General features: G+C 38.8%; 1 protein-coding gene across 1 annotated transcript in view; it reads left to right on the forward strand.

Annotated features, from left to right (window-relative positions):
• The window catches only part of st6galnac5a (ST6 (alpha-N-acetyl-neuraminyl-2,3-beta-galactosyl-1,3)-N-acetylgalactosaminide alpha-2,6-sialyltransferase 5a), a 47,551-nt gene that overhangs the window by 25,824 nt on the left and 9,647 nt on the right, over positions 1-12,080 (forward strand). Inside the window, exon 4 of the mRNA XM_053330763.1 lies at positions 10,096-10,203. Within this exon, the coding sequence (XP_053186738.1) occupies positions 10,096-10,203 (108 nt within the window). The remainder of the gene's footprint in view (positions 1-10,095; positions 10,204-12,080) is intronic.

The raw sequence follows: 12,080 nt of genomic DNA on the forward strand, positions 1-12,080 counted from the left end.
TCTCTCTCTCTCTCTCTCTCTCTCTCTCTCTCTCTCTCTCTCTCTCTCTCTCTCTCTCTCCCTCTCTCTCTCTCTCTCTTTCTCCTACCCTGCTGTGTCTTTGTCTGAGCCTTTGTCCGAGTTGTCAGTGGAGACTGAATCTGACTTCAGCTTAAGATAGGTGTCAGAGGAGGGAATTGCCAAGTAGAGGATTTAGTGAATAGCTGAGACATCCATCCCTCAGAATGTGTGCCTCCAATCATGGTAAATGTTAACAGTGATCAAGTGGCTTCTGTTACTGTTCCTATTACCTGTTTCTCATCCTTTATAGCATTAGGCATTAACTTTTGTGATCTCGATTTCATATGAGAGAAGTTTAAAAGAAGCCATCTGTATGCAAAATGTGCCGTACCTTTATGAAATGACAATATTTTTTACCTAATTTATAAAATGAATCCTATGGTCTTTAAGGATTTAGAGCCTGTGCGAGTGGCATTAATAACAGAGTTTCTGGGTAATCAACTGTGCAATCTGCAACCCTGCAGCCTGTAACTGTAATTATGGGCTATGCCATTTCAGTAAAGGTAATTAAGATGGTGTGGGATGTTGCCACATCCACCCATTTTAATAACACCACCGGAGGAGCAATGAAAAACAGGTGTCCCTCTGCATCCTCTGAGTTAAATTGCCAGGCCAGAATGAGCTTCAACTGGTGATTAAAGGCAAATTAGCTTTTGAAATAACTTTTTTTCATTCCTTGTTTTATGTTCCTGTAATGCTTTATTGTAATCACTAAAAGCTTCACTTTGTTAGGTTTCTACTGGACCCATTTGGGCTGAGTTGAGGTGTAGTTTGCTGGAACAAAATGTGTAGGTGGCAAGCATAGTGGTGAGAGATCGCTCAATTACCAAAAGATCACAGGTTTGATGTTTTTAAAGGACCATCTACCCACTACTGGAGAGCTGACAAAATGGATGTTGATGTTAAATCTTCAAAAAGGTCTACCATGCCAGCTAACGCCTGGCAATCCTGCAAAAATCATTCTGTGGTGACTTATGAGAAAAGGTCAAAAACAGGAAAAGAGAAGAGCCTCAGCAGGCCAGCTGTGCAACACAGAATGATGCAACAGCTGCGGCAGCAGAGAATACACAGACCTGAGAGGAATAATTGGTCGCAATAGGAGCTTTACAGGATGAAATGGATCAAGAGCAAAGAGAATCAGACCTCCTCCATGACTATAGGTTTTTTTCTGCTTGTTAGTCTTTGCTTTAGGGGGGAAATTTTGCCTTTATTGGACAGCGACAGTGTAAGCAGCAGGCAGGACTCATGAGGGGGGGACAAAGAGGGATATTCAACAAGAAGTCCCCAGCTAGAATGTTTTGTGGTTATATGCGTCATAACGTCTAGGCATCAGAGACCCCATCTTCAACTATTGTAAGTACATGTTTCCAACACCTTAAAGACCATGTAAAGTGAATTCAGACTTTTTCTTTTCAGACTTTTTTTTTTCAAATATGTCACACTGATCATGCCTTCACTTCACTCTTAAGTGATCATGTGATTAATCACATGTATTGAATTCTCAGAGCAAAAATAGCCAATCAGACAGTAATTCACACTTTTAAACTGTATACACTGTGTATGCCAAACATCACCTTATGAAGTAGTGAGGGAAGTTGCATTATATTGACATCACTTCATTGGGAAGGTTCAGCTGCATGCAAAATTAGACTTTGGCAGGTGCAGTATACGTAATTTGAAAGTGTCAAGTTGTGTTATTTGAATGCAGATTGAAGAGACCTGGCTAGTTATGCACTGTGGCACTGTGAGGCACTCTTAAGACAGCTGATGTTTAGTTGGACCTGGACAAGTCAGAGAACCACATAATGGTAGCCCTAGTCAGCCCTCTGAAAAGCTGTTATAGATTCACGACTAGGCTAAGACGGCATTGGTGCAATAGCTTGTATAGCTTATAATATGCATATTTTTTTGTACTCTTATTGAACCTCTCTTTTTATACTATTTTTCACTGTGTGTTGTGTTATATGGACCTGTGTCTGCAATAACGTTTATTATTATGCTAATAGTGGCTAATAGCCTTGAGCTCCTAGCATCAAGAAAAGATCAGGAGTGGGCTACAGAGGTCTGGTAACCTCTCTTTTTTCTATCTCCAACAGTTTGGTCTGATAAAATTGATTAAATTTCCCACAGCTCCCTCCCTCCCACAAAAGTCCTTATACGACTTTTTCACATATTCATTTTCATTAGAAAAGTACTGGAAATTGGACAAAACAAAAACAAACTGAAGCAGAGGGAAGTCTGCTGCTGGTCAAGGAGGTACATCAAAGAAGATAAAGGGGAGGGAGGGGGTGGGGGGTCTAATCCAAAAAGATGCATGGAAAGAGATAAACAAAATACATGCCGGCACACTTTCCATTTCTCAGAAATTTAAAAACAGTGATGCAACAAAAATGGGAAAGATGGCCTTGGAAAAAAATGGAGCCTTTAATTAGTAATCAGCACCAAGCAACATATAATCACTGTAGTCACTGAGGTAGAGAGCAGCAGGTACAAAATTCATGGTATATGTGCCTGCTGGTGTTTCCAGTGAGGGAAGCAAACCAGGAACTTCATTAAATAATGAATAATGATAAAAAAGGTTTTTTTTAATGTGGTTCATTTACATATACTGTACTCATAAGAGTGTACTGATACTGATTGTTCAACAGGTGTTTCAGCATTAACTAATTATGCCTAATCATACCTTCAGGTGACCTTACCCTCAGCAGTTGCATACTAATAATAATAATGACAATACAGCTGCTCTTTAGAAATCAATACAATGCAGTAACAAAAAACACAGAGAGAAGCACAGTTCTGTTTTTCTGATCAACTCTACTTTTCCCAATTAGGCCTGTACACACAAAAAAGTCTTGACTAATTTGATCAAGTATTGAATTATTTTTCCCACATGGAATAAAACTGTGCCTGCAAAATCAACTTGTACTCTAATATCAAGGGTGATCCTCTTTAAACCAGTCATCTCTTTTGTTAGATACAAGTGTCATTCTTAAGTACTCTCAGTTTTTACTCATTTTAATAGAAATAAGATTTTAAGACTCAAGGATCAACACACAGTTAAACTACACTTTAATTGCTAGATTTAAAATACCAAACTGAGCAAACATAGGGAGCCATACAGTTCTCCTTCACAGGGATAAATCTGTCTATCCCACTCACAGCTTGCTTCCAGTCCTTTTTAAGAGCTTGACATTTCACACCACATTATTCATCAGCATGTTCATAAACAAGGAAATGAGGAAGACTTCTTAAGTGAGATTAGCTGCATGCCTCCTGACTAAGACCTCCATGCATCCACCACAGAGTGCTTGATGACAAAATGTTGTGCTTTGAGCTATGAAAGTTTTCTCATTTTCCGAAGATGTGATTGATTCAGGGGGTTTAGGTTGTTTGGCAACAAAGTAAAGCAGCAGGCTCTGTAGTAAAGGTCAGGCTGGGAAGAAATAATGGAGGAGTAAAGATGGAGCATAACATGATTGTTTGCTTTAATGCATGTAAAGAAGGCCATCACTTTGTATGGGCTGAGCTGACTGTAGTAATAGACCCTCTCTTTCTGTCAGTATTATCTTAGTCTACCTCAACTTATCTTATCAGCATGAAGTAAGGTTATTTTGATATCTTGATAGTGAAGGATGCTATCCCATAAGTCTGAACTCTGGTGGGAATGGGAAGACCACATGTAGGGCCTAAGGTTTGTTACCAGCAGTAATTTATGAGTGTGCTAGGTGACATGACTTAATATTGTGCATTTATTCATGTACACTGGTTTTGGATTATTGAGTGCTTTGCTTGGTGCAATGCCATTCTTAATATATTTTAACCTCAGTAATTATTGCGTGTGCAGAGTTATTACTGTTATCACTGATATTCAATTTGTTAAAGATATTTTTTTCTGTAAGGGCTGATATGCCACAGTAATTCTTTCTCTCTCTCTATGGCAGCAACTATTAAGGTTATTGATACAGATATATTGAATTCTGTTCATTTCATTTGGTATTTGGTCTTTATTGTTTATTTGTAACCTAGTTATATACATAATTTATATACTTAGCATTTGTTTTTTGTGTGACAATAAATAGAAGATAACTGAGAAAGAAAGTCACTTTTGGTTTGTTTTTTCCCTTCAGTAGTCCTGGATTGATGATCACTAATCATTCATAGCAAATAGTTACTAAGGTAGGACCCCTATTTTTACTTGATCCTTCAGGCCAGATTCAGGCCAACCATGTCAAATCATCCAGATAAGCTCACAGTGCAGTTGGCAGACTATACTCTCCAGCCAACTTACCAACAAAGGGGGGAAGAGGAGTGTGAGAGGAGTAGAAGTCACACTCGCTCATCATCACCAATAAGTCAGGAGCATCAATGCCCGCCATTATGGGAGATCCTGGACAGCTGGGAAGAGAGGACTATACGCTACAGCAGGAGAGGCATTCCTGGAGGCAGTGGTTGTGTAATGAGGTTGGTTGTGTAATTAGGATCTATACCTTCAGTCAAGACAGACTGTGCACAAGCTATAGCAGCTTAGACACCACACTACCTTGGAGACTGGGCAGCTTTCTCAACAGATCAACAGAGCAACTAGGAAATGTTTTCCAGCAGCTACAATCCACACATTTAACTGCAACACCTCAGCATCACAGTGATGAGGCCCGGGAGGGAAATATGGATATTCCTTATAGTCCTCCACAGAGCACCACACCAGGATATAATAAGCCTATGATTGAAGGCCAACACAATAGTGTAAATCCACAACACAATACAAGAGATGAAGGTACAGAGCACAGGCCCTCTACAGACTAAGAGCAGCTGGACAACAATTCAATGCCCACTCAAATGCACACAGCCCCATCTCCAATGGACCATTACTCCCTTAAGCATCATAACACAGTGCCTGTTATGTGATATTCACATTGCAGAGTCATGTGTTGGATCACAGCCATGTGGGAGAGGATGTACGTGAGTTAGTCTTTCAGTCTTTTAACATGGACAACTGTGTGCAAAGCATTACAACAAAGGAAGTCCAAACCCTTGTGGATAAACTGCTAACCTTGCCTGCTAATGCGGGTTTTGAACTGTGACAGTGGGCAAACAAAATAGAAGCTGTTATCAGCTACCTGTCAGCTGAAGCCAGGTCAGATAGTGCTGAGCTTAGGATAGCACAAGGCAAAGTAATCAGCACTGGGTCTTCAGTGGTACTGACCCCCAAACACCCTATTCTTTCAGTTCTTCCTCTCAGTGTTTCCACAGGTCACCAAGTGAACCGACATAAGATTCTGGCCAGCCAATATCTTGGGTTTACCATTCATTACATGACGAGAGGCAGGGACATATTGAAGCACCAAGAAAGCAGCTGAGCATCCCCAGACTAAAACTCTATAGGGCACTTACACAGCTATCACTGCCCATCCATCAAGTCATACTACGGACAGACTCCACCACGGTCTTGACTTGGCTGCAATCGATCAACAAGGAGGAAATAGAGCAACCAATCACCTGTAACCTCACATTTACAAGCCCCATGACCGAACCCGAGATAGTTCAAGACCTTTGTGGATCAGATGGCTCTCTGTCTCTCTCTGTCTATTTCTATCTCTCTCCATGAGTATCTGAAGGCCGCAAGTGCAACAAGACTGCTTCCCTGAAGAACTGTCTCTATTGTGCCAAACAACAGTCAGCTTCTCACTCCTCATGCTCCTGATTTACATAGCAGCACACAGTTTATTCGGGTAGGTGGACATCCATGTCACAACACAGGATTTGGTCAAGCCATTTGTCCACCCTTACACAGCTCATCGTCAAGGACATAGATGGGAAACTACATCACCAAGGCCCAGAATGGTTCTGACCTCAAGAGGTGGTCCATTACATTTTTCCATGTAGGAGGTCAGAAATGTTCCAGTTCCAAGTTGTCTAGCACACAGCAAAAGGTCTTGTTCAGGCCAACTGCATTTTTTATTTCATTCTGAGCTCTAATTCAGTCCAGAAATAACTTTCCTCAGGTCCCCTTTGGAATGAGTTTCTTCTTTTTAAAGCGATGCACTTTGGTTAGAGATTGGTTTTCCCTGGGTCCACTTGAGAACAGGTAAAAAGAGAGAAAGAAAAGAAAATTGAACCAATGACAAACTCTACAAAATTTCATTTGCTATTAGTTTCTGAGACATGTCACTCTGACACTGCACCTGGACACCAGCGTGGTGTGGATATAAAGCTTTGGGAACTCAGGACAATAAAGTATATCTTCTTACACTCAAGGATCATGTCTGTAAAGTCCCATGGACTCATTTCAACACTCTGGGAACATTTCTTTGTTCTTCTACAGCTTCCCAGGAAGTTGTTTTTCTTTCTCGCCATCCCCAACCAGGGGAAATGTTTCAAATACAATGCTAAACAGGCCTTTCATTTCACAATTTTTTCCTGATGTGTATCCCCCCTACACTGTTCTCTGTGAGAAACATAAGAGAAAGGAACACCTTTTCAAACAACCAAGTAAACCCTCCACTCCAAATGTGTCACCTCCATCAACCGGAGACGAGCATGGTGTCGAGATGCCTGCCTGGTTGTTCTTGTCAACATTTTTCTTATCAGGCTTTGTTTCTCTATCTTGTGGAGGGAAAAAACAGCTGCTGTGGATTTGGTGTATATATGTGTGGGAGCAGACAATAAGCAGCAACAAGCTTTATGGAAGCAGCAAGGTGACGAGGTTGACGAGAGATCAGGAATGCATCCTGTCAAACTGCTCATAAGCTAGAGGTTAAACCGCTGCATATGCAAAATCACATCATATGAGATGATAAATATAATGGCTTACCCTTAAAAAATAAATAAATTAAACAAATAGTCATGCATTTAATATTGCGTTAAAATTGTGCACATTTGTTTTACAGAGGAAATCCTAAGTGGATGTTTTTGAATGGCCAATAAAAAGAACTGCTGCACTGCATTTGGAAATGGATAAGTTATATTCTAGTATGTTTTATTACCATTTTATTACAGTATCACATTACCAGACTACAGTACCACTATACAGGCTATTGTAGCGCCGCTCTCAGAAACTGTTGAGGGTTTGTGATTGCTCTGATCAATATTTATTCATTACATGCATCATAAATGTGACATCAGATTCTTTTTCATTGACGAGGGTGGGAACATTTCGTAAATGTAATGTGACTATACCTATAGACATGGTATGACAAAAGTCTAACTTAAGGTCAATATTCAGCTCCACAGCTGTGATACTATTATTTAACAACACACAGCAAAAAGTACATACAATTTTTCCTGTATTTACAAACTGAAATGCCAATAGTTTGACTTTCACTTCTGTAGTTTGATTTAGTTCGAGTCTGAAGGTTTTGGCTCACACTTAACTGGCATTGCGCCATAAAACAATCTCTCTTTGTGTTTTCTGTCAAATTCAACCATGCTTCACTAAAAATAAAATGCTATCAATATGTATGATTTACCGATGGCAGAATACTTAAAGGTGGCTGTATTGCATCTCAATTTAATGAGGAAGTTCATGTAGTGTACAGTAATTGCTGTGCTGTGTATTATTGATTTTATGTTATTCCTTTATTGTTAATTTATTTTTTCTCATAAATCTTCATATTGTGTTGCAACTTAATGCTGACAAACTGCTATACTACATGCACACTAGAAAATTACCCTGGTGGAATAATTATAATAAAGTTAGCAAAGCTTATTTATATCCATCCAGTAACCTTTGTGCAATAATAACCGATGCACGGATACATCCACTGGTCACCAGTCACAATTCCAGTCAGGATGAGGTTCAGCTGTGCAGCAGGGGAGGCATGACGAGATGCACAGCTGTGCTTGATTCAGCCGAAGGAATCAAATATATCCTTGCTGAATTTTTCATTGTAAACCTGTTACATCAGCTCATACTTGTATGAATATTTTCATACTTTCTGTGAAGGAACAAGAACAAATATAAAGCAGAAACTAACTTATAAATTGATTTATGCTTCAGATCACATCAGTTAAAACCCCTGCATGACTGTGCTTGGCAGATTACAACGATGGCTACATGACAACAGCCAGGGATCAGCATCATGAAGTTTTCTGTCACTACTGCATAATGAAAACCAGACTGTAGGGTATAAACACTAGCAGCTCTGTGAGGCTTAACTAAGCAAAGAGGGTCTTTTAGCTGAATGCTAACATGCTCAAGCTAATATTTATAATGCAGATATTTACTAATTCACACTAAACACAATGCACTTATGAGGTTGTTGCTCATTATTTTGGCAGGTATTTGGTCACAAACAAAAGTGTTGGGAAACCTGATGATGGTTAGATGATGAAAAGACGATCAGAAAAGTAATTCAGATTTATCCTCTAGGGACCTTGAATATCTTTTACATTTCACAACAATCCATTAAATAGTTGTCAAGATATTTCACTCAAAACTAAAAATGTAAACCTCATGTTGATGCTAAAGGAAAGGTCAGGGGATAACCAATGTCAACAGGATGCAATAGATGTTGAGATATCTCAGTCTTTGTGGTAGAACAACCAACCAACATTGTCATCTTAAACATGAAAGCATTTCAGGAATGTAAATAATTCAAAAAATCCTCTAAAAGGCATTTTGAAAGATATACTGTATTTCATTCTGCAAAGTTAAATAATGTATTCTTATAAACATGTTATTGTTTTATAATGTTTTCATTACAGCATTTTCCATTATAGTGCATGTATTTTCTGTAAAAAAAAAAAAGCTAAATTCTTTTCACTTTAACTACTCCTGCATGGAGTACTTGCCACATAGAAGAAGTACATGTTATCTGAAAATTCGGAATCAGAGATTAATTTAATGTACAACTCAGCATTAAGTGGGCTTGTCTGTAAAGGGACCCCTTTGAAAATGACCATGACAGTTTTTTCTATCTTTCCTTCCTTTTTTAGCCTGTAGCATTATGTAGCCCCCTTCTTAACAAGCTAGCATGACATGATTGGTACCAACTGATGCCTGCTATAGCCTCTGAAAGACAGTAATGTTGGCCGAGAACATTTTTTTTCAAGGTCCCTCAGAAGTAGTGCAAATTTAATGACTAGAGTCCATTAAATCTATTAAAAACCAGCGTTGAATTCTTTAAAAAATGCCTGCTAATCATTTTTGCTGTTCAAGATCAAATTTGACCCATTTTCATATTTGAGAGCTGTAAAAATACTGAATACTCATTTCTTTTGCAGCTAATGTACATATTGGTACATACAAATGTGCAAATTTACAAAACTTCACATTCCATAAAATGTTCTCCTGGACCATAATATAATGAGAATGTGAATGTTATATCCCCTATAAATAGATAACAAACTCTCTGACAGCTTTATTAAGGATTAATCAAATATTTATTAATGACTGATGAGGTATTTATGAATGTAAATAGATTTGTGTTTCAGAAGTTTGGTTTAAAGATGAGTCAGAATATAAACAGTAGGGGTTAAATCTGACAGCCACCCTGAAAAAAGATCACTCTGATGTACATTTAGATTTACAGAGATGTTCTAATGCAAAGTAAAATAATACTTTCATATTTCTTTCATTATAGCATATTTCAGAAAACTGATTAGTGTTCATTTCTTTGTGGACATGACTTCTGAACTGCAGACTTAAAAGCAGGCAGATCTTCCTACAGCTGAAACTATGTGATTCCAGATATCTGCACTACATGCAGACCAAGGCTACTTTCTGATTAAAGGTTTGATTATTTGACAAGGTTCATTTGTATCAGTCGATATGTAGGATAGATCTGTATTTTAATGAGGCTGTGAGGGAACTTGAATGATCTTGCAGTCAGGGAAATCGACCCCTGGATTTAGATAAATCTATATTCTGCCATAATACACTGACATGAGATTTTCTGATTATCTATCCCAGTTAATCACATTCAAAAAATTCAAATATGGTACAGTTTTCATCCTTGTGGTCTCCCACCCCTGAAATCCATCTAACTGTCTTCTTTCTCTCTCTCATCTTCCCTCCACCCCTTCTCTCTCCTGCAGGAGGATATCAAACTCCTGGCTGAGCACCGGCTGGTTCACTATGACCATCGCCCTCGAGCTGTGTGATAGGATCAATGTCTACGGCATGGTTGCCCCTGACTTCTGCAGGTGAGACAGTGAAGCTGAATGTCAAACATCATCATCAGCTCGCTAACAAGTACTATCACTATCTACAAGTACCATCAGAGTTTTAAAGCTGAGCTGTATATGCAGTCGCTTCTAGTGTAAATAAATTCATAGCAGCACACACAGCTGCCTGATAAGAAGATTAAAACTGTGAATATATTCACGCAGCTTATAAATAAAATGTCAGTATGGCTAGAGATGTTTTCAGAAGGCTGAAATTGCTTGAATATTAGCAAGATGGTAAACTGATTTAAATTTTTTGTGTGATCCAAGAGAGGGAGAAAAAGTAGAGGTCTCACTTTGCCCATTTTCTGGTCAACATAAACATTATTGAAAGTAGTTGAAAGTTTTCACAGTGATTCAGGGTCTGTTAACAGTCCAGAAGTTTATAAATATGTTGCTGTATTACAGATATACATGTGTAAGTTTCTATACTGATAACATTACATATTACATTTCCTGTGAGGTCTGAATCTGTGGACAGGCTTCCTCTATAGTGCAGATAATTCTCGCAGTGGCTTGGACTGAAGGGTTGAGTCAGGTCGTCAGAGAGATTCAGCTCATGTGGACTGATCTGACCCGCTGCTACACTACATGAGCTTGTGGCAGTTGGACAGTCTTCCTTTATTTCCCCCTGGATAGGTCCACTCTTTTCAGTTTGGTTATATTTATTTTGTATGCCGCACTGTAAAGAAACCAGACGGCACATTTTTCATTCATTCTTTCCAGACACCACAAACATCCGGCGAAGAATACATCTATTATGTCCTCTTAACATCAAGTAAGAGCGGCCTGCTTTTCTTTCTTGGCTGCATTTGAGATAAGACAGGTCTTACTTACCCTTACTTACGTATTCTGATTCATTCAGTATTGAAATGCTGACTTGCAGATAATCTATTTGGTCAATACTCCATCACCATATCACACACATTTCGTAGTCATGAAGAACATTTTCAGGGGCTTTAAAGGCTGCATGTGTTGTGGTGTGATGTTCCCTCCCTAGGTGGTACAATTAACACTTTTTATCTCCAAAATGTCAGCTTTTAATGACAAAAAAACAAGTACTTTTAAAATAATAAAGAAAGATTTAATCATTCATTCTGCTTGTCTCAAAGAAATTAAAATTCTCACATTTTAAGGTCCTTGATTTTCACTGTGCAGCAATTTAAAGCTACTCTTCATGTCCTCGTTATCAATGGTGATAAGAGTTTTGACATTAAAACCAACATGAAAAAATAATAATTATCGCATCAGTGGCAAATTAATCTGCGGGTGCTTTGCCAATCCGACATTAAACAGATGAATCACCACAGCTGTAACTATGGCACTGAAGTGTAACCACAACAAATATCAGATTGAATCCAGGTCAGAGTGAAAATGGGACTGACTGCGGGCTGCCATGGAGACACACTTATTTGGCAAAAAGTGAAGACGTTTGGGTTTCTGTGTGTGTGTCTGTGTGTCTGTGTGTGTGTGTGTGTGTGTTCAGCTTCCTTAGAGCTCAGAACAAAGAAGTGTAGAGAATTATTTCCCTCTATATTCATCATGCTGTGCACACTTCAGGAAAGCACATTTTCCAGGTCAGTAGGATTTGGCCTCTTTTAATCAGAAACACAGTGGATGTGTCAGAAAAACAGCACAACAATAATGTTAGTCCTGTATAGTGGTCCTCCAATGTGTAAAGAACTAGGGGATACAGAACTATTGTCTTGCTTCGAGCAACTAACTCATCCAGCCTCATTAACACTGTTTAATGTTTTGAATTACAACTCACGTCTCTTCCACCTCAGCCAGCCCTTTAATTGGGGGATTTTATTGGACAAAGAACAAATCTTATTAGATTTCTCAGTAAAAAAAAG

This window comes from Scomber japonicus, chromosome 12 (genome assembly GCF_027409825.1).
Source record: "Scomber japonicus isolate fScoJap1 chromosome 12, fScoJap1.pri, whole genome shotgun sequence".
In the NCBI taxonomy this organism is placed as follows: domain Eukaryota; kingdom Metazoa; phylum Chordata; class Actinopteri; order Scombriformes; family Scombridae; genus Scomber; species Scomber japonicus.